The sequence below is a fragment of the Brachyistius frenatus genome, unplaced genomic scaffold, assembly GCF_029030835.1.
Source record: "Brachyistius frenatus isolate BFR_SWC_R1_liver_20210118 unplaced genomic scaffold, ASM2903083v1 Contig_11, whole genome shotgun sequence".
Taxonomy (NCBI): Eukaryota; Metazoa; Chordata; class Actinopteri; family Embiotocidae; genus Brachyistius; species Brachyistius frenatus.
The window spans coordinates 6,753,429-6,777,818 of record NW_027210610.1 but is presented as its reverse complement, the minus strand read 5'-3'; the positions used below and the strand labels follow the sequence as shown (position 1 = coordinate 6,777,818).

The following is a 24,390-nucleotide window of genomic DNA, read 5'->3' as shown; positions in this document are numbered from 1 at the left end:
ACTGACAGTTATTTCTGTCCTCACAGAAGTAGCAGTTCTCTGACAAAATTTTACATCATTACTTTCCTCCAGCTACTGCATGCGTTTTTGTGCTGAAAGACATCTTGAAAGAAGGTTCTGGGGCAGAAAGATACTTTCATTTGACTTGACGTGCAAGTGCAAGTAATTGGAAGTTCTCTCTTGAATTTACAAGACAAACAATGGCATACTGGTATTACTGATACTGACCTCAGAAGGACTTTGCATTGAGGCCTGGAACTATGACAATATGCATGGTGTCATGAGTGTGCATGAATGGCCTGGATATGGAATGTGGCAGAGGCCAATTGGCCACAAGACTGACTACAAATACCACATACTGTGTCATTTCAACATTTCTTCCAAATTTGGAAATACAAAATGTAGGACAATATGTCAAACCATACAGTCCATATCTGCAGCAGCTGACTGTTGTGCACAACCACTGTACCTTTGTGTCCTCTTCTTCATGTCAATCAAGTATTTGCCTGATCCATGCTTTTCCAAATCGAAAGCAACTCCATGAGATCTGGTTTCAGTGTAGTTGATTTAAATAACTAATGAAATGCACATGTTTAACCCCGTAGTGAACGACTCGAACGTTCAGTTCCTGGACCAAGATGATGACGACGACCCGGACACAGAGCTATACCTCACTCAGCCTTTTGCCTGCGGGACAGCATTCGCAGTCAGCGTGCTGGATTCCTTAATGAGTGCAGTAAGTCAAAAATAATTTTATACTAACAGACAAATCTGTAGATGTGACAAGATTAAGCTGGAATTTGTTTGTGCAGTGGCATATAATATCTCTCAGCGATCCGAAATATGCAAAGAAATCTTGTGTTTTGATATCAGGACAGGCGGCAGAATAGCTCTGCTACACCTCAAAAAGAAAGTAGGCACTCTCTGCTCCCGCAAAAAAAAAAAAACCCAAAAAACCATGACAAGACTGGAACTTGTACTAGGTATGATGGCTTCATTTGTCTGCCTCTCAGTGAGAGTGAGGTTAGAACAAAGCTGCCTTCAAGTGTGCTCCAGTGTAGACAAAGGTAATGCTACCTAATGGACAGCCCTCATCCATCATCCGAGTCAATAGTGCTGTCAGCAGCCGAGGGAGATGTCACGGTGCTGTACAAGCAGGGGGAGACAAGACACGGCGATGCAAAGGAAAGGGCAGACATTTGCCCTTGTTAAAATCAGCAAAGCAATAACTGGAAGGAATTACAAAAAGATGACGACTGCACTGACAAAAGTGCTCGGGGTTTGTAAAGCTGATTGTTTAATTGTAGTACAGTGATCTGAGTAAATGCCTGGACAGCATGAATGTGAACATGGACTCCCTCCCTGGGTGTCTTGCTCTGATGGGAATGAGAGAAACCTGCAGTAACTAGACCCTCCTGTCTTTTCACTCAGTGAGGACAGCAATGTGACGCGACGGAGCAGGGTTAGATAGCACTGTTCAGCCTGGCACTTCGAGGAGGTTTGAGTTGTGACTGTGGCGGTGTTTGCTTAAGGTTTCACGCGCCTCTAACTTCATCCCTTCAGACATACTTCAATGATAATATCCTCACCTTGATCCGGACGCTGGTAACAGGCGGAGCGACGCCTGAGCTGGAGGGACTGCTGGCGGAGGAGAACGCGTTACGGGGCGGCTACAGCACGCCACAGACCCTGGCGAACAGAGACAGGTGTCGCGTGGCACAGCTGGCCTTGTACGATGGGCCCTTTGCCGACCTCGGGGTAAGTGAGTGGTCTTGTCACCCGAGGGTTAAGGACATCTTTGTCTGCCTGTGTTGTGGAAGCTGCCTTTAGTTAAAAGGATTGAAGACTCGGGTGTCTGCGATGCAATGGTATAACCATGGTGCCGACATTTTGGGGGGGGTACCCCACTGTGTATGAAAAAAAATGTCATACTATATAGTATGTCGTCCAAAATATGAAAAAAAAAAACACGTCATACTGTAGTATGTTTTCCAATATATGAAAAAAAGTAATAGGAGAGTATGTCGTCCAAAATATGAAAAACAAGTCATACCATGGCATGTTGTTCCAAAAGATGAAACAATAGTCATACTACATACAGTACGTCGTCCAAAGTAGGAAAAAAAAAGTTATATTATAGCATGTAGTACAAAATATGAAAAAAAAAAAAAGATTCCATAGCAAGTCGTCCTAAATGGCATAAAAACTTCATAGTATAGGATGCGGTCCAAAGTGTAATAAAAATCTAAGACTCAGATGCAGTGTCGTATGCACATAAACATACAAGGAAGTTGACTATTATTTTATTCTCAATGTACAAACACAGAAACGGACATAAACAGACACATGAATGAAAAATAGAAACAGCCAGAAGAAAATGACACATTCTTACAGCTAAAGACACATTTGCGGCTATAAATAGTTCAGTTATGCACATTGTGCTTCGTGCAAATGGTGATGGTAATTGTGCATAAAGCTGATGAAATAATGTTATTACGCAGGGTTAGACAATAAATGTCTGGTGTTAATCCTTCATCAGAGTGACGGCCTGTGGCTGAAAAGCGTTTTTATTTTTTTTCTAGATGATTTGGCATACAGCGCTCTAGAGGGCCGATCAGAGGGGAGAAGTTAGAAAAGAGGGCAGGTTGCTACTGATGATTTTCTCTGCAGTCCTGACTATCCGTTGCAGTCTGTCCCTGTCTTGTTTGGTAGCCACTCCAAACCAGACACTGATAGAGGTGCAGAAAACAGACTGTATCATTGCAGTGTAGTATTGGATCGGAAGCCCCTGGGGCAGGCTGAGCTTCCCGAGTTGCTGCATGATCTACGTTCTCTGCTGGGCCTTCTTGTCATCCAAAATATGAAAAAAAAAAAAAAAAAATCCATGCAATAGTATGTCTTCCAAAATATGACAAAAAAAAGTCAGTATAGTATGTCGTGCAAAATATATATATTAAAAAAAAAAAGTCGCAGGATAGTATGTCGTCCAAAATGTCCAAAAAAATGTCAGACTATAGTATGTCGTCCGAAATATGAAAGAAATTTCATACAATACCTATAGTACGTCATCTAAAAGTTATGAAAAAGACATACTATAGTATGTTAACAAAAATGTGAAGGAAAAAAAAAGTCATACAATAGCATGACATATTTTCATACAACATTAAAGAAGTATGACCTTTTTTGTGCTATTTCTGATGGCATTCTATTCCGTTCATGTTATGGAAGCCAGCACAGTGGTGCAGCTGTCAGCTAATATGGACGACTAACTTGTGCATGTAGTCCATAATGTAAAACATTAGATTCAAGCAAGAACATGCAATCCTCCACAGACAGAATTCAAGGCCCCCTATCGAGCCGAGTACTTCCTGATTGGGAGATGACAACACTAGCAACTGCAAATTTGTGCTGCCTTTATTGCATGTTTGTCTGACTTCGATAAATTATAAACAATTAAAGGGATACAGAACTGTGGTGCAGTGATTAGCGTTGTCGCCTCCCAGTCAGAAGGTTCCAGGTTTAATTCTTGCCCTTGACGTGGCTCTTGATCCAAGATGTTAATGTCATCCTTTCCAGGGCGAGTCTTGAACCTGTAACCTTCTGACTGGGAGGCAACAATGCCAACCACTGTGCTGGCTTCCTTTACGTGAACAAAAGTCACACTTATAGAATGTCGTCAGAAATAGCACGGAAAAGTCATACGTTCATGTCATGTTCTTGTCGTCCAAAATCTGACTTTTTTGTCAAATATGATTAAAAAAAAAAGTCATACTCTAGCATGTTGTCCGAAATATGAAGAAATTATATCATTTTGTCATATTTCGGACGACACGCTATAGTATGACTTTTTTATGATATTTCGGACAACATGCTATAGTATGATTTTTTTTCATGATATTTCTACGACATGCTATTATATTACTTTTTTATGATATTATAGCACGTCGTCCGAAAAATTAAAAAATAGTCATACTGCATCATATTGTGCGAAATATGAAAAATAAGTCATACGTCGTCTAAAATATGAAAATAGCCGAGCTCTGTGACAAAGAAATCCAAAGTTTTTACACAGTCCAATCATCATCAAATAAGTCTTTTAGCATGCATTAAGTTTCATGCATTCATACACTATGAGATGTCAGTTTTAGTCAGTAGCATATATTTTATGGACTGAGGCAAAAACTGTTGCCTCTGGCTTTATATAACATGAAGTCAGCCAGTTTTTAACTCATTCAAATACAGAATAGTAGTGATATATTACACTTTACACATATCATTATGCTATAGTAAAGATCTTAAGGCCCAGTCGCGCCAGAAAGTGGCACAGCAACATTCATCTGTTCGCCTTCACATATTTGGCATTGTTAGAGGCTTGGCCATCTATGGTCTACTCACAGGGCTAGTTGGCCAACTTGGTGTTATGGGCAAGCTTACAGCTAAAACGGAAACAGGCCGGGAACATGCCAGCTCTAATCAGTCACAATAGCTCTCGGAGCTCTTTTAAATTTCCTCTGTGTTGAGCTGTTTACTCTCCACTGGCATTTGTTCTCAGGATTGTGCATAAGAGTCACCTTAAAAAAAAAAAAAAACATTTAAATTGATTTTTGAGATAGCTATCCTGCCAACTGCAGTTTATCAGGTCAGTATGGAGAACTAAGTTAACAGTTTATTCCACTCCTGCCTCAAAACTATTCCATGCACCTGTGGGGCAGTTTGTACATAGAGAGAGGAATTTTCAATAAAACTGGCTGATAAGCAACGATAACTTCCTGCATTTTGGTCAGCACACTCAAATGTATTTGTATCACCATCTGTGTCAGATTATCATTTAATTTCACTTCAGGGCAAATCTTTTTATACTGGAGGTTGATTTATTCCGTTTTTTTGGAGTGTGGTTGGCAGGCATTTCTTGTCTTCATGGGACAGTCAATAGTGAAGAGGCAGACAGGAAACAGTGGGTGAGAGGGACATTGATGTGTTAGAGTCGCTAAATTTTTCTGTAATATTTTTCTATAGAATGTATTTTTGTCCAATTTACTTTTTGGACCGAGACAAATATTAAGGAATAAATCAGTGTCCAATATCTACATATTAATCTACAAGCATCCCTCAAACGTGGATATCAAACACTTTTGATACGCATGACAAAGATGTGATGTAATGGCGGTCAAATATTTTAGTTTGTCATCCACACTGACATCAGTGCTGGATTATATTTTGTAAACGTAGTTTTCATATCAACCAACATCTACGCTAATACTGATATATCGGTGATAGGCCAATATCAGTCGATAGAATTAGCTGGCTGATATATTGGTCGGACTTATTATTATTATTATTGTTGTTGTTGCTTTTATTAAAATCCAAATTGTGTACTACTATATTTTTTTGATTCTGTCTTGCAGGATGGTGGTTGTTATGGCGACCTGTTTTGTAAAGCGCTGAAAACATATAACATGTTGTGTTTTGGCATCTACCGGTTACGAGATGCACATATAAACACACAAAGCCAGTGTACCAAACGGTAAGTATGTGTCCTCAAAAGTTGAAACCAACAACAACAACAAAAAAAAGACATGTTTAAAAAAATCCACCAAAAAAAAAAAAATCACTGACACTTATATTTTGAACTCACCTCCCATTTCCGTACCTTTCTCCTCTAGGTATGTCATAACCAATCCACCGTATGCATTTGAGCTGGTGCCCTCGGACCTGATATTCTGCCTGATGCAGTTTGACCACAACGCCGGGCAGTCTCGAACCAGCCTCTCCCACTCATCCCACTCGTCCCATTCGTCAAGCAAAAAGAGCTCCTCTGTCCACTCTATCCCAACTACCAACCGCACCAACCGCACCAAAAGCAGGGACTCACGAGACAAACAAAAGTATGTGCCCATCTAAAGCTCTCTGGCTGTCTATGTCTGTGAACAGTGCCTGCCAACAGTGTTGTCCCGTGTGTCCTTTTTCTGGGTCCAGACAGACTGCAACACGTGTCGATGTGTGTATGTTCGTCTGACTGTGTATGTATGTGTCACTTGTGTGTCTTAGTTTTTGCATTTAACAACGCAATGCGGTACTGAGTGGTTTTCCTTTTGAGCAGGGTTGATCTGTAGCACAGGTCAAAGTAAGAAACCACCAAGGAGCGTTTTCTTGAAGTTTCTTCCCATCTGTTCGCTGTGACTGTTTTTTTTTTTTTTTTAATTCTTATAGGCAGGAACTACAGTTATCTTTTAACAGGGTTGTGACTAATTCTGTCAGTCTTGAGTCCAGGGGAACAGCATTTTTTTCATGATGTAGACATATTTTTTGATTTTGAATGCCAGAAACCGATCCAAACACCTTCTGCACTTTAAGTGAACATCTAAATGAACAGGCATCTTAAACTTTGACTCAAGTGTGCAGTGGAGTGTTGATTTTACAACTGATATAAATTCTGTCCAATTAACTATTGACCTTGTTTCTGTCCAAATTCTATTTTAAATTAGGCTCTTCAGATTCAGTTTTTCAATTTGAGCAATTTTTTTTATTTGAGCCATTCAAATTCAGTGATACCGTCAATTATTCAAATTCTGTTTTTAGTGAAATACATTCCTGCTTATATCCGGGTTTCCTCACTATTCCAAGTTTTTCTCTGCTGGAACTTTGTTATATTTTAAATTAAAGCTATACCTTACTGTACTTCAACTGCACTTTTAAATTGCATGTCTTAAAAGTTCATACTAATATCAATGAAATATTGCACATCGTGTCCTCGTGATGCTTTTTGATTCCCATTAAATTGGTATACCTTTATTTAAATGTTATCTGCCACTATGAAGTATTAATTATGTCGAGCTATTTTGCAAGTAGAAGCTGTTACAGTTATTAATAAAGTTACATCCACATTGTAATTACATTGTCTTCACATGTGAACGTCACATTTCAGTTTCATTCTACATTTGGTAAACTTTGTAAAGAGTCTGTTTTCGCGTTGCATTTTAGCAAATGGTAATTACCACTGTTATTATCACTTGGTAAATTAGCAGTTATTCCCTTGGTGCCAGAGACTGAATAATAATTTTCACCCACTGCTGCAAACTGCCCCAGTATGTCTTGAAGGTCACGGTTCAATGAAACAGAGACAACTACATCATCAGCAAATGGCAGCAATCTAAGCCTACAGTCACCAAACTAGACAACAGAAACCCAGAGATTCTCTCAAAGAAATCAATATCACGCCACATACTTGGCAGAGCGCACCCTCCAAAAATACGGACTCAGAGGTCACTCCAGTTATACATGGACCAAATGCCTTTTAGAAAGCACTGCTGTGTTGTTTTTTTTCCGCTACACCTGCAACCATTGAAGCTGGAGTCACTTCCTTATGTTGATTCAACTAGCTTGAGCCAACTAAGCCTAAAAAAAAAAGCCTCCTTCGGCTTGTTGACTTGCTACACCTGCAGACTGCAGCAGACGTCAGTGATATTCTGGTCGTAACCAAAGGGAGCAGTTTCTGTGCTGGAGACTTTGGACATAACCTCCAACCATCCACTGGACGCAGGGATATTTTTTTTTAAGTCCGATTTTGTCGGAAGGAACTTTGGTCAGATGATCTTGCTTTACAATCACGTTGTGTTTTGGTATAAAATCTCTGCCTGGCTGCCACCTCACTTCAAGTGTTGGTGACCAAATTGACAGCCCTGCACGTCCTTTCCGTTGAGTATCAAACACACACAGTAGCTGATCAGATAAACCCCTTCAAATCAGCCATCAATCTTTGGTCAGAGGTGTTCTGGTAGCAGATACAATTACAACCCAGGGTTTCTAACATTTTGAACGTTGGGTTCTTTGTTCGCGAACAGTCAGTTATTAGCATTTAAGTCTGGAAACGCTGCACTACTAAGTGTCGCTCGTGCAAGCGGAGCCTCGCAACAACCTCATCCAGCCTTCCCATCTCATTCACAGCCCAAACCGGAGACTCAAAGAAGGCTGGAAACTCCAAAATGTTTCTTCCTGTGTAGGCAAGGAACAGTGTGGACCTTCATCCCTGCAGAATGTAGTCATATACAGTCAACCCGCTCAATTTCAGGGAAAATAACACGTTAATGTTCAGGCGGAGTGTTATGAGTTTCCCCAAATGCACCGCACACCATTTACCCTAAGAAAACTCTAGGAAAGTGGAGAATCTAATCCCTATACACGAGCCTGCCATTTTGACTGTGGTTGCAGCGACAAGCCAAATTTAAATGGCCATAAATCATTACGCTGTACATGAAGACAGAGGGTCTGTCCCAATACCCACATGCAGTCTGGAGCACTTAAATGCACGTTCACGGACCGCCAGGTAGTAGACAAGTGTGCCGCATGTCGATAAAAAACCAACGCATAATACACTTAACCTGCACTTGAATTGCCGTTTACCCTAATACCGCTTCGAAATGGCATTTAGAGTCGAGTGTATCCCACAATTCACTACGGTCTACTGCACCACATCAGTCCAGTTGTTATTGGTAGAAACTGGCAGAACTTTCACACGTACCAGTCCATTCCTAATTAGGCCGATGAGATTAATTATAGGACGCTGGCAATGTAGATATTAGATATATCATTTTGTCAGAGAAATGTTTCTTACTTGAAAATGATATCAAACAGAGGCCATTTAAAATACATGTATTGTTTATGTAGTACACTTACATGCGTCTAGATAACTCCATTTAATATCTTCCTAATTGTTCTACTCCTTTCAGCCTCCGAATGTGTTTTTTTTTTATTTATTTTTTTAAATACTCTCATTACACGGTAAACTGTATGCCTGATCATACAGTTACAGAACATCATTAATCAAACCTGCACCAGTGAGCAGTGACAAGCCTCCAAATGCTGGCAGTTTTAAGGAGCACTCGGGCCTTGTGGCAGTTACAGAATGTACTGAACGTACGACACACAAGTAGGAACTCTACTATTGAATAATACTGCGAGTGTGGGTGGGCTTTGGTACAAACCCATTATATTCTCAGACAGGATGTACTGTAGGTTTCCCCCCGACAATTATCACTGTTGTCAGTTAATCAACATTATTTGTCTCTCACTGGATGCATTTTGATCGCAAGTATCTAGACATCTTACCATTAATAACACAAGGACTGCAGAATTGGCACAGGTATGCATTCTTCAAGTATAATAATAATATTCACGTTCATATATCCTTTGATTGTTCACTCAAACAAAATGCTCACAAATCACAGCTGCTGCATTAACACTACAAACTTCCTATTTTCCACCAAAAAAAACCCAAAACATGTTTTCCTTTACATCGCACATTTTAAAGATTTAACAAGCCCTTGTTTTGTGTTAATTTTAGTCCATCATATAACACACTGGCTACGTTGGCTGCATGCTGCTCATTGGGCTTCGAATGTCACCTGAAACGTGGACATCATCCTTCCAGCTGCTTAGACAATAGGCATGGATACAGTGTGGCTGCTTGAGACATGCTGCAGTGGCTAGATGCATAATAATAATGGCACTTCAAGGTTTTCTGTCCCCCCCCCCCCGCCTTTTTTTTTTTTTTTGTCGAGTTGGTCGCAACCTACTGTTTAACTTCCTCTACATCCATATGTAATGAGATCATCTGCTGTTTTTATGCCTCTGATCATCATGCTGTGCAGTTTCTGTTATTAATGGTCACGTTTCTCATTTAGCTTACATTTAGTGTACTACTTTCTTTTTCCAAAGTGCAACAAGGATGAATAGAGTGGGCCAAGGTATGGAAGTGAATGACTATGCATGATGTTAAATAATGCATTGACCACGGTCATGTCCTTGCTGACATTTTGCCCTATTGAATGAAAGCCAAGTAGTTTGGTGTTTCCCAATGACTGCATCAGGGCCGCATGGTTATGACCTGTGCAGCACATCTCACATTAGTTTGACTGGAGAATGTGTGGATGCAACCAAACGGTTTGATGCTACTTCTCTTTATTCTGTTTCATGTGATGTTTCGATGTTGTACTATTGGCAACACGCATCAACTGGCATATGTGGTAATGCACTGTAGCAGCACAGCCTTAACTCATGTTGATGAAAATGCATGACCCTGGACATTGCCAAGTGGATGAATCACCAGCCGTATACAATCCCAGACTCTACATTTCCTTCTTTAAGAAAAGAAAGTTGCATCAAGGCGAAAGCCTAGAGCCCCTCACACAGATAAAACATTATGTGAATAGTGAAGTTGAAAGTACTGTATTAACTTCTAAAATGGTACATTTAAGTATGGGAACAGGTTTTGTTTAATAGGTGACCTGCATGTCTGCTGATCCAACAAAACAGCATGCTTCACTGGCAGTATGATAAATATGAAGGAAAACCTTTAGGCCATGAGAAGAGTGACGTTACAGAGGTCAAAACTGAGACCTTGAGTGACACTTACCTGCCACCAGCTTATTTAAGAATTTCTTTCTACACCATCACTTCAAGCAATTACTTTGATCATACACAATATCCTCCCACTGTTCTGTGTGCACTTACAGTAAGCCACAATTAAATCACTTTGATGGCACTGAAACTGTAATTGACCTCCATGTAGCATTAACTGTCTTATGTCCCTCCTCTTTGTCTCTGTATGATTTTGGCTCTTTCTCAGAAAAGACATGGTTTACAGATGAGCCAGAGAAAACCCACCTGAGGACCATACAGATCAAGCCTGTGAATACTCTCACAGTCAACCAAGTCAGTCAGTATAAATCCACAAGCAGCTTGATTCCACCCATCAGAGAAGCAGAGGACGAGTGCTGAGGTCCGGACCCGCGCTGACATCTGAACACCCCGGGCTCCTCGGAGACTTTATCGTGTAGGTGTCAGTCCGGGACTCGAGGACGTCTCCTTCCTCGTCTGCGAACATAAATCATAAAAATGACATTAGATAAGACAAACTGCTTTCTTCATTCACCTCTGCGGCAAGCTTACTGTACAAGCAGATTTAGACCTACATGAAGACAATCATAATCAAAATGTGGCAGCCACTCAACTATTAGTTTGCACAGCTACAGTAATCTTTAGCAGTGACCTGACTCCATCACTTTTTTTTGTTCCATTTTGGGGAATGAGGGTCATTTAAAGGATAAGAGCAATGTAATATATGACTAAGATTATTATGATTACTGGATCAAGTTTTGCAATTGAAAAAGTTGCCTTTTCGCTGTCCATGAACAACTACTAATACTACTACTACTACTACTACTACTACTACTACTACATTTACTTTACCCTGTGTTGCAGAATTATTCTGTACAGTATGTTAAAATGTGTATTGTACATCCAGCTGCAAACCCTCAACCACAATGGCATCGTTAGTGACTGATTCAGCAACTGATTCAGTGACTTCTTTGCCATTTGGAGCTAATTCACAACATTTGTGACAGTTATGATGGCCAGTGTCCCTATGTAAATGGCACATGGCCCCAGCCTTATCTCTATCCATTTATATTTGTCTTATCTTTGCCTTTTAGAGTTGTTTGTTATAAATGTGTTCATGTTGCTATTTTGGTTGCGATGTCCAAAACCCCAGAGATGTTTTCAAGGGAAGTATCTGCATCTGCAAAGATTCTCCAGGAGTACAAACCATGGGAATATTTTTCTCTCTTTGTTTTAGACAATAGCCAAATATGATAGAGCTGTTTTGACGGTTACAAATAACTACCAACCAAAAGTCTGACACAGTTCCTACAACATTGTCAGAGCTATTGACTCAGTTAAGACACTATAAAGCCAAATACTATGAAATAGCATGGCGCCATATAATGAGTCTGTAGGTTAGTTTAATGTTAAAGCCACATATCGCATGAAGTGGGCATCCTGAAGTCCTCCTTTGGCTGCAAGCACTGCCTGACACTGTCTTGGAGGCCATAAAAAAAACTCATGTACTCCATGACCAATTTTACTGCCATAATATGACACGTTCATCTCTCTTATAGACAAATTAAAAAAACAACAGCTCTATCATAAAAAAAAGTTATTTTGGCTATTCATATATTTGGATTACCTCGATGACGGATTACATATCTGATATATCTTTAAAACAAACCACATCTGATGAAGCAGCGATCGTTTGTTTGAGTTTGGGAGCACAGACTGCAGAGCGTGGTGGTTATTAATCATGTCTTATTTAAATAATGGAACATAGCTATATTGGCACCGTTGTCACTTTACTTTAGGATCCATGAGGGGGAAGGGAATGCAAAAAAAAAAAAATACACAGCAGTGCATGAAAAATTCTCAATCCAGAGATGATGCATCACGGTCCAGCCGAGGATTCATGTTGGATGTAAAAAGAGAGAGGTTGTGACATTTTTACTGGCAAAGAGAACATCCAAGCTGTCCATCCCTCGGTGCCAGTGATGTGCCAGGCAGTGCTGAAGCCAACGGAGGACTCTTAAAGACCCACTGCTGCGAAAAGAGGCTTCTAGTTTAGCTTCCTCATTACGAGGCTGTTATTTCCTGGAGAAAAACTACAACTGTAGTAAATAATTTGAAAAGTCTTAAAACTATTTTTTTTTAATGATCCATCATGGCGAGCAGAGCCTGAAAGCAATCCATTTGTATGTAATTCTGTAAAGCTTAATGTAAAATATTTCTTTCTAGTGTGTTCTTGTTTGACAGTTCCTGTGAGGTTGAGGGACATTTTGCATTGCCGTCTAGTTTGTATTATTTTCTGCAATTGTTTTTTTTTTTTTAGCACATTGACTTGTCAACACAATGGCAGTGCTAAGCTGATATTTCTGACTATGTCAGAATACACAGTAATAAACACAGTTTATTGTCTTGTACAAATAGGCTTGTACATAAATTGTACATGATTTCATTTTGTATTTTCACAAATTAAAAGCAGATGTATTGTGTTCTACAGGATTTCACGTCTTATTCTCACATTTCCGGGAACTGTAGCTGATTTGCTAATGTCCAAACATTAGGCTTAGCTCAGAAAAATATTACTATACAGCAGCTCTCAATGATTTCTTACACATTGAAAGAGGGACTATATATATATATATATATATATATATATATATGAAGCCTTTTCCTTTGATGAGGACAGAGGGTCCTCTCTGATTGCCTGACTGATCATGTGACACGGGACACCTCGTTGTACCCTCTGGATAATGGCTGATAAAAACACTCTCCACATTCTCACCTTGGGGATGGTGAGAGCCCATCATGTTGCTTGTTAACGATTTTACACACCACAGCACTGTGGGAGACTGTCAGCATGCCAATAATATTTACAGTCTAACACCTCACAGAGAGGCCTCTGATTTCCCTGATCCTCCTGCCAGCGGCAGTGTCACCTCCTCCTAGTAAACAAACACGTGGAACCAGCTCACCAAAAGCCCTGCAATAGTATCAACGTAAAGATACTTGTATTCATTTAGTGGATTTTCAGTAAACCTTTTTCTGCAGTGATGCGCTGCATATATGCATAAATGTGTTCTCTCAAATTAAGACAACACTTTTTTTCAGCCATGAATTTGAATTATCAAACAAAATTGCATAAAGGCGCATAAGGACACTGATTTGTTTGAGAATTTCAAGTGATTCAAATATTCTATCAATTTTACAAAAATAAATAACCTCTGGTTGAGGAGGGACCTGAAATCTAAATATATTAGCATACAACTTTCCAGCAAAGCCCAGAAATTGTTGTTGCCACAAACATATTCATTATGAGGCACCAAAATATTCAAATGATGATCATAATAATCATAATGATTAATTATTTAAATTTAAGATGAAGTACAAAAAAAAAAAAGAAAAGCATCATTGCACCATTACAATAGACAATAAAGCTATGCATATCTGCTTGAAATAATGAAATAAATTTTGATGCCGTATCTTTTCTACCAAACATACTCAAGCCTGATGACGGCAACAAAATGGCCTCAAAGGTAACACGATTCAGAGGCAAAAAAGAAACGACACTGTGGGATTACACTTGTACATCGCTTGCAGGTATGTTAAAAAATATTCATCCTTGCGTCAATAATACGCGTGACCACCTGACAAACACGACAAATGAGTTCTTAGATGTGCATAAACCGTTTCAGCAACGTGGGCACTGAATGGGAAAATGTCAGACAACAGTTGTGCTTGGCGCCACTTTTCGCCGAGTGTAAGATGGAACCGCTATCTGGATGGATGCAACAATGTCAGTTAAACTGTAACTGCTAAGTAACTGCGCCAGCAGTGGATAGTACAAGCGACAGAAACGAGTATTGATGGCCAAGTAAAAGACGATTGACAATATAAAAAACATGTATTTTTAAACTCAGAGATCACAGAATAATGTTGCACAGAAACTTCAGCTGACTATAAACAAATGTATTCTTGTGGATGAAACAGATAAAACTAAGAGAATGAACTTGGTTATTGCACAGTTGTGACATATGATGACAGTGACTGTTCAAAACAGGAACCGCTTCTTTACGAATTTGACCATCAGACCTGTGTGGCTGTGTCTCAGATGGTAGAGTAGATTATCCTCCAATCATAAGGTTGGCGGTTCAGCGTTACAAATTGTAAAGCGCTTTGAGGCTGCTAAGGGCGAAAGAAAAAAAATCACTATAAGAGCGTAGCATTAAGACCAAACTTAACTTTTGATGATGTCTTACACTGCACACATTTTATATTTAAAACACGTGAATGAATCAGCTTTCAAAACTATCTTAAAAACTTCTCAGAGCGGTGACTTTACATACACGGACACACTCAGCAACACATCAATCCACGGTCCCCTCTAAAGACAACTCTTGTCCAGCTGCATGGGTGATAATAGTTTCCATGACAATGCAGCACTCCAAGTGCATCAATGCCAGCCTGGATAAACAGTGATCCTTTACCAAAACAAGGGGGTCATTACGGCAGCTTGTCAAATCAATGTTGAGAGTGTCCTGGCTGATTAAGGCGTCCCCTCTCAGTCCTGACACAGTGTCAATACTGGCTGGCCTGTGGCGGCACACTCCCATGATTGGGCTGAAATGCCTATCAGTCAGGCAGCTGAGCTGGACTAATGATTCCCTGTGCTGCCTATTAGAGGGACATGACAATTTAATCCTGTGGGCCAGGCAAGGAAAAAGTGACCTTGGTGCTTTATATTGAGGCTGAGGTAAATTGACAAGAGCAGATAAATCTTTACCTTGGGCTATTAACAGAATTAAAGAACAACAAAGGCAGAGGGTTCTCTCTTTTTTTTGTTGTGTTTGTCCCTGCCTTTCCAAAACCTGTTATAAATATATCCCTTAAATTTGAAAAACAAACAAAAAAGGACTCAAAAACAACCATAAGGCTTCACTGCATCTTTAAAATCTTTGTAATTTGACAAAACATATCCACTCTGCTGCAATCGATCCAAAGCATAGAATAACAAAGAGTCAAATAAAAACCATAGGTTGAATTCTTCTATGCTTTGCTGTCAAGCTGGAATATTGAAAAGGGATATTGCTTGAACTTCAAGGTTTTTTTCAGATGTTCCAGCATGGCCCCGGGGCAAGGTATATTGCCTTGGACATCTATCTCAAGGCTATGAGAACATTGTCTACATGGTTGGAAAAAGGCCATGTGTTTACACAGATGTTTCAAGCTTTTAGCACTAAGATCTTCCTGCACCGAGCCGCACCACCATCTCTTGTGCCAAGGGCCATATACATTTTGCATTAGTTTACCCTTTGATACAGAAATGAAGGGGAGCTCGTAGATTTGCACGCAGAGTCCGAAACAAAGTCAAGATTCTCGGCGCTGGATTGGATTTAAATTGAAAAAACTTTACAGTTAATATTTCCTACACTACGGCTTCATTTGTTACCTCTTTTTATATACTCCCTTTGATGTGACCTGTTCACAGAAAGAAACAATATGCCTCTCCGCATCTCTAGTAGAGAAACAGAAAACAAATGGCAAAAGATAAGAATTTCATCCCTGTTGCAAAGATAGATCACCGGCACTGGGAGGCAATTTGCCTGCAAGGCACAGTTGCTGCACTGACCCTTTATGTTCCCTGTAAAGGTCAACATTTCCTTTCTTTTGTTTCACTCCATGCATGCATAAATCAAAGCTCTTGGCTATTCTCATGTTTGAAGTGGGAAATACCACTCATCAGAAGCAAAATATACCATATAAAACACTAGGATACTGCTTCCTTCATATGACATCAAATGAAATGCTATCTGTAGATGCTGTTGAGTCCAAATGATACAATAAATCAATTTTTGTGGGTCAGTTTAAGAAAATAAAAGCTTGTTGTAAATGTAGTTTTGTTCCACATCCCGGTATTTATTGTGCTAAATTACACTTTTGCACATTTAAATCACCCTCTCTTTTGCTCCTGTGCAAAGAAATTAGCAGTAACAAACAGTAAACAGCTGGCAATATCCCATAACATCACTTCTGAGCCCCAAGTTGTAAACATGATTTACAATTTGCAGCATATTATTTACTGTGATTCATGTTTCTGTCAGTTCCACACTGGAGGTTAATAGAAATGCCAGCATGCTTGCTGATTTACTTAGTAAAATTTTCATCCCAAGGTTCAGGTTCAGAAGATTGGAGTCAGAGAGAGTTACAGGATTCATGCATTATGCAGAAGAAGCTGACACGACCTTCAGCCATCACAGTCTTCTCCATATATCACACTGGGCTTGACCCTCCCAAGGCCAGAAGGAACATTTGATATATTTAACCACTACTGCCATTAAATTACTCACATTCTTTATGAGCCGAGCTCATTTTATACAGCGAGCAACGTGAAGGCAGTATCATTTTGATTAAAAGTGGTTTTACACTTTGTATTTGCCTTTTACCGCAGGTGATGCTTCAGCAATAAGAAAGATATTCATAAGTCAAAAGCAAACTAAATCAACAAATAAATCTCCTGCGTAGCCCGTCTGATCTTTATGCCTCGCATTATGGCTTCACCATATGTTGGCCATATGTCGAAAGACAGAAGCAACCCTGCTCCTCCCGTTTGATACAGAACACATCATAAAATGATAGGAAATAAAGTGCTGTTTTAGAGTATGAGGTCCATTTTAATATAATTGGCTTTAGAATTATTTATGACATTAATTGCCACATTATCGACTGGCTGTCAGCTCCTCGGGCTCACAGTCCATTCTTCTTCACAAAGAGCGCCAGCTCAGCCTAAAGTAGACTGACAAGCTAATTATACCATCTTCCCTCTCAATGATAAATGTCACTAATGTGAATCTGGCCTAGAAATAAGACTCCTTAGTCACCTCAACTGCAACAGTCTCCCACTCCAGCCAGGGTCTTTAGATAGGGACGATTCTCTCTGCTTCATTTCCTCCTGAATGAAGTTATCTTAAAGAAGCCCCAAATTGTAAAGCTGCTCTCGTTAGGTCACGTCTATTATCTACTGAACCTTCAGACATATTTGAAAATACACTTATCTATATGAAAGCATCATCAGAGCCGCTTGGACGATCGAGCGGCTTCAGGAAGCCCTCCAACTACAGCATTCGGACATCAGATTGGGGGAGCTAGGTCTGACCATTTTTGTAACTTTCTCTAAGATTCACAACAATTTCATGTAACGGCCAGCCAGCTTTAAAGAAATAATAAAGGAGCAATGGGATAGTTCTCTGTTTTTAATATTACTCTCACGTATTGTGCGAATAACCAACAGCAACTTTATAAATGCCATCCAGGAGGGGCTGTCTGAAAATATGCGGCCCATATTTAAATAACGCCATGTCTACCCGCTCTCTGTTTGATTTTGCTTTTGAATGTGACTCTGAGGAACAGTTGTGATTTCGTTGTGATCGTAAGACGTATTACGAACTGTTCTTCTCTGCATAAACCCGCCCACACTCTGTCAATCGAATATGTGAAGGTTTAATACACTCCCAAATGACTACTGCCTTCTGAAAAATATATTCTATTCTTGCGATGGTTTATAGCATCTGGGTAATCTCACCCACCTAAGTGTTCCGAGAAGAACGAGGGGGAACTTCAAAAACATTCTCCTGTCACTCCTCCCAAAATGCTTGATAAGAATTCCCCTTTTAATGATGCTGTTTGCATATTCTGACTTCACATTGGATGTATCCTGACAACAATGAGAGCTGACACATACCAAACTTGGTATGTCCCAGAGCCATTTTCAATGGCTGGGATGCTGTCAGCTCCGCCTACATCAGTGGCGGTGTCTCAATGGCAGCGCGACACATGTCAGAAACTTTTAAATGTCTGCTCTTTTCAGCAGAGCGTTTGCGCGTCCCAAAAGATGGCATTTGATGTGTATTAATGTGTCTATGAATACTGGTCAAAGAAGAAGCAGTATATGCTATTGGCGTAGTGGGAAGTATAGGGCTGAATATCCTTCAAAAAAAAAGTTTGATACTGGGACCGGTACCAATACGTTGACCTTGATACCCGTTTCTGAACGATGCTTTTTTTGACACCAGTTTCATCAAATTCATTGTAACAAAAAGAAAATTACGAGGACCAATTAAAAAGCACCGCAACACGCACAGAGCAGATGGAAACTATAACCTTTGTAAGTAAGTGATCCAAGTTACGTCACTTGATCAAAAACAGAACTTGAGTTACACAAGTGTTTGTGAGCAGTGTTACGTGTGTGTGTTTGCGATTCCACTATAGACATGAGCAGAGAGCTCATTGAGATTTACTAATTGTTCCCTAAACGCCTCGCATACTGTCACTAAATGCTGCATTTTACCGATGTCAGAGTCTAGCTAGCCTCCAGTCCTCGCAGTCACTGTGCAAACAACTAATGCAGGTATGTGGCAAAAAAAATTAGTTTGCAAAAAAAAGTGAAACAAGGCGTTGTGATGTAAGAATAACCAAAGTTGAAACAGATTGATTTTATCTTGGTGGTGCAGGCTGCCCATGTAGATCCTATGTTTGGTAAACGCCATGGCTCACTGATGCCGAGGAGATTTACTCCCGTGTAAACGGTACAAAAGTTAGCATTTTAAAATGTGAACATATCAGTGTCAATGTAGCGTAGGTATCGACATTTGGTACTGAAGTATTTTTTTGAAAGTAGATGGTATCAAAGGAATCCTGTCTGTGCCATAAAAGTGCTAAAGTTTGGTGCCCGGTCCCAGTGATGTATGAAGAAGCTTGTGCTTCATACGACTCTGAGGCTAAGTTGAACCCTTTGGATCAATAAAGTCAAATATTCCTAACACATAACCTTTTCGCTTTTGTTTAAATCAGATAACTTCCCAATAATGAATGACATAATTCCTCTGAAGCTCCGTCAGACAGCTCTCTGTGAAACACAAATTCCGCCTCCTGTTCAGGATATTTTGATAGGAAAAGCCCTCTCTGGCGATTGCACATGCCTAGTGCAGCCAGACACACATCTGAACTTTGACCTCCTTTGATCAGCAGTTTTGGCAAGGCAATCCATCATGGTGCTCTTACTGTCAGAAGAGGTGCCTGGCTGAAGCTGTGTGTCACTGGCTAAGAGGGGCTGCTTAAAGGCAATCATGTCAACCTCCACGCGACTGCTCAGACTCCCAGATTGAAGGAGGACTTGACAGGGCCAGAAGAGTCAGCTGAAGACACTGGAGGGCTCTGTCTGACTGCTCTGTGGCTCTAAAATGATGGCTGAGTTTATCCTTTGTGAACAACTGACTGAATGAACTCAAAAATGGAGGAAATTCGACAAATGAATGCCCAACCTTTCTGCTAAACTGTTCCCTTGCGTCCCTTGAGGTGATGTGCATTGTAAAAGCATTATGCATACAGCAAAAGACATGAAAGTAAAGCATTACCAGTGATCTAAAGCTGCTCTGCTTAACATTACTAAAATGCAGGATATGAACATTTTCCCTGGTCTGACCTTCAGAATATGTTTCTGCCTCAGGACAATGTCTGGTCAGACAGATTGAGGACTCTTTTAGAGGGATCACTGGCTGAGCAGAGAACATTTCTGAGCCATGACTTCAACATAAACTTTGCAATTAGAAGAATTATAAAATGTTTTATTAGTTCTTTTGGCTACTCTCCAGTAAAGTTCCAGGGTGAGCCGACCTTACACAAACACACCAAAAACAACAAACCCCGGGGGGAATGAAATATATTTACATTCTCGGAAAAAAAAAAAGAAAAAGAAATTGGTGGATGAATGCATTTTTGCCCAGGGCAGGAAAGTTACATTAGTGCTTTGTGCTGATGTATACATTATAGATCTTTTGGAAAAAAGCCTGGATTCTTGTGCGGGAAGAGACCGCCTGAGCAGCACGTTAGCTCGTCGTCGTCTGGTGTAAATAAGGCGTGCAGTGAGCAATATTCTGGTTCCACTGCCAATGATTTTCTGACAGTGAAACAGATCGCGAATTCCCCATCACTTTTACACAGGCACCGAGTGCATTAACGGCAAAAATGGGACTGACTTTCAGACAAAGAAGCTGAGTGATGGCTTGCTGACTTCAGCTCCGAGTGTGCAATAACATGATGTGAAAGGACATTGTCAGGAGCCGAGGAGACGAACCCGGATTGTACATAGTGACAGAAAACAGAGATGAGGACAGAGATACTGGTGCCATATTAGTGGCCAGCATATTCAAACACCATCCTTGAGTCTAAACAAACTTGACATCACCTCCAATGGCTTCAAAGTGTTCGCTCCCCTCTACCACCACCGCTGCACGCCACCCCCCCTTCTGGCTGCAGCCAGCTTTCCCTTCTGATGTGTCTCCACACTCCGCTCTCTCTTATGTAGGGAGTTACCAGCAGGCCTGTTCTGTCAGGACAGGAGGATAGGGGCGCCGCGGCCTGCGGATACCCTCAGTCAATCTACATTTGGTCACCGCAGTGGGAAGTGTGCTCATTTTTTCCGATATCTGAGCTACTTGAGGTGATCTGAACACTGAAGTGTGAGGAGCTGTCACCTTGCATAAAACTCTGCAGCAGCAGCTCCTGATAAGCAAAGGGAGGGGGGGGGGGATTCTCTGTCCTGATAGGCTGCGAGGACACTGGGGACCATATAAGAAAGAGAGGGGGGGGGGGGGATGTATTCCACTCAGTCCGCCTGGGGGACAAGAGGTCGGCAGGGAAGGAGGCAGCTCATCACCAGGCCACCCACCCACCCCCACCACTCCCCCGCATTCTCGGGACACATTTCTGCCGTTACCGGGCTAAACATGGAGGGGCTATTTTAATGCTGTATCAAAATATCAACAACAGGCCAACACAGGCGCCAACGATCAATACACCATAGCAAAGAAGTTGCAAGTCAAAAAGATCCCTGTTAAACCCTTGATGAGAGGGATTTATTTACCCAGTAGAACTGTGAATGGCGGCCTTTCTTTTAGTTTTGTGTTTTCACTGGCAGGCGTGCTCTAAGCCTGCCCGCTGGCAGCGGGCAGGCACCACTGTTTGTACTCTACAGGCCATTAACAGTTCATCCTACCTTCTCCAGCAGGGCAGCAGCTGGAGAGAACGAAGCATGTAGCAGCGGTGCGGGATCTCACCGGCACAAGAAAAAAAAATAAAAAGCATGGCCACAGGCAGGGAGGCTCGGTGTACGCTCCGAGTGAAGTTGGCAGCTGTGCGGCTGCGTGTGATAAAGTGCAGCTCAGCGTAAACACACTCTGGGGCTCCCCGCACAGCTGGCGACCGTAGGTTACACTTCTGAAAGATGGAGTGTAGGAAAGGGATAGTGGGAGGAAGAGACGGATGTGGTGGTGGTGGTGGGGGGGGATGCAGAGCTTGCATCCACGTATCATCTCTCCGAGGTGGAGAGGAGGATCAGGGCCAAATTCGTGACAACATGGAAGACGAGGCGGAGGGTGATAAACTGTTATTGTGTCAGTGTAAGAACCGAAAAGTGCACTCGTTTGACATTCACAGGCGTCTGCAGACAATTAAAGAGGCATCAGCGTGAAAGCACGGAACCAATTTAGGCATTATATACTGTATACAGTACATGAGATTATGGTGTCTGAGGTGCAGGCTGCTCTCACACTCTAATAAAACCCTGTTTCTGAAATGGGATGCAGCAACATCACAGATACTCTAACAAGTGTCAGAAAGGAAACCATCATGAAGAACAAACACATTTACTGCGATCAGCTTTGACACTTTCAGGACCATTATTCTGTCAAGGGGTGACAACAGCCAAATGACACCACAGCAAGCAATGAAGCCATTATCTATCTCCTCAACAATCAACAAGGGTTATTAAAGTGGGCAAAAATCTATGAACAACTAGGCCTGTCACAATTATTGCACAGTCACCTGATGGTGATTATTTGAGCTTATCACAAGTATTTTGCATTATCCGTTCATTGTATAAAAACAGCTGGTTGGAACTTACAGAAATGTCATACTTCCATCAGTATTTACACGTGCGTCTTTTTATCGACGTCATCTTGTTGCGCCCAAACTGTTAATCTCCGTGGCATTAAACTTCTTATATTCAACCGGACGCATTCCAATTAGCATCTGTTGTCATTAACATCATAGATTTAGCTGCAAAGCCAAACAGCATTTGATTTTAAACCAAATGAAAAAGGGGAGCCCCATAACTTCCGAGGAGATAATTCGTCCCAATTTGCTGCAAAAAGGTATCGTTATTGTATGTATTATCAGTGTGTTATTAAACTATGATTAGGCCTCACAACTTTAGTAGTGGCATAAACTTAATAGATAAATAGAAATAAAATTTGTAATCAGTTATTTGTATGATTTTACGATTAATCGTCATCTAAAACTAACAGTAACAGCTCTATTAACTACACAGTTGCACTTTTCTAATCACTGACAGCTACAGAAATGTCGACCCAAACAAACCTCACTGCACCAAAATATGGAGTTAATTTGATTAAAATGACAACAGAGAGAACCCTAACCTTGTAATGTGATAAACATTGGTATTCAGATGTTATCTAATCGGTTTATATTGTAAATTATATGTAAAATAGTAATTCATGGTGACGTGACAGTCCATAATTTGAATGCATGTTTGATTGACTGATATAAAATGGAAATGTGACATACTGCACTGTGAATTCATTGCAGCTGAAGACAAACACAGTTTAAATCCAAAAAGAATATATTTAAAGCGATTTCAAATGCAAACTGACTGACATTTAGACGTTATTAGGGCATGTAATACTTAATGAAATGTTACTTTGCCCCGCTCAGCAGCAAATATTTCATCAGTGGTTACATATCATTACCCAAAACAACCACTACGAGAAGACTGGAATTGTAGTTTAGATGATAAATCATTCATTTTCACTGTTGTTTTTGCCGATATCTTTCTGCTCCCGAAGGAAACATGGAGTCACAGCTGATAAAGTTATGCAGACATTTATTTTTCACTTCTAGTGATTTAGTGTGACTGTGCTTGTCACCATGATTTAGAGGAGGCTGCAGTCTGCATTCTGTTTATTGTGACCAAACAAGTGCAGCGCCTGCATGCTTTCAACTCCAGGGTTATTGATTAAAGTTTTAAATGGTTGCCATATTATCCAGGGACTTCTGGGAGATTAATTTGCGGCAATGTTCATCTGTAATTCATTAGCCATTTAGACAGCTCAACCACAAGGACTCTGTCTTGAGAGGAAAGGCCATTTTTCACACAGTGGAGGTACGAAGCCACACTAAATGACAATAACAGCACCATGCAATAGGTTTCATGTTGTACACAGGATCTCATGGTAAAAAGATTGAGTACAAGAGTGGGAATGATTATATTTAAGGCTGGGAATGAAAGACTTGACATTTGATGGCATGAAAGTTCTCCTACATGAAGAATACGACCTACTATTCCCACATTAGTATAGAATAACAACTAAATTGGCAAAGATTTTAAGTGCTATTAATCATTTTTTGTATACATGACATACAAAATGAATCACTGGTTGTGGTGTGGAAGGGGTCACTTAAAGTTACAAAGCTACCAAGGAATATCACCAGGCAGACACTGATTAATTAACTGTATGCTCTCTGCCCAGCAAGAAACAGCAAAACCAGCAGCTATTTGGTGAAAATATATTTTCCATCTGCTGACCAAAATAGAGCTACTATGAATAGATGGTAAATACAGGACTTGACAAGCAGACAGAAACAATACCTGCTAACACTACACATTGGTTTTGGCCATCTCCTCCTCCTACTCCTCCTCCTCAGCCTCCTCCTCTTTGGCTGGAAATCCCATGACCATGGCTGTTAAGGTTAATCATAGAGAATCGTCATACAATGATGCACAACTTCTGTATGTTTATTTGACGCTAACCAAGTTGCCAGAAAACAATTTACACACACAATCCGCACACTACATCCAATCTCAACCTGAATGTCACCACAACCTCGCAACCTAACAACCTGGATCAAACTTGCTCTCTGCATGCGCAAGCA

General features: G+C 40.6%; 1 protein-coding gene across 15 annotated transcripts in view; it reads left to right on the top strand.

Moving 5' to 3' along the window:
* The window catches only part of LOC138617123 (calcium-activated potassium channel subunit alpha-1a-like), an 84,184-nt gene extending 71,301 nt beyond the window's left edge, over positions 1-12,883 (top strand). For 10 of the 15 annotated variants that reach the window (XM_069691851.1, XM_069691862.1, XM_069691854.1 and 7 more), the window contains 6 exons: positions 606-736; positions 1,564-1,758; positions 5,406-5,524; positions 5,664-5,885; positions 9,715-9,743; positions 10,625-12,883. In XM_069691851.1, coding sequence (XP_069547952.1) covers positions 606-736; positions 1,564-1,758; positions 5,406-5,524; positions 5,664-5,885; positions 9,715-9,743; positions 10,625-10,776 — 848 coding nt within the window. In that variant the 3' untranslated portion in view covers positions 10,777-12,883. The remainder of the gene's footprint in view (positions 1-605; positions 737-1,563; positions 1,759-5,405; positions 5,525-5,663; positions 5,886-9,714; positions 9,744-10,624) is intronic. The other 5 variants (XM_069691860.1, XM_069691859.1, XM_069691855.1 and 2 more) reach the window with 1 other exon arrangement.
* The last annotated feature ends 11,507 nt before the right edge of the window (positions 12,884-24,390 follow it).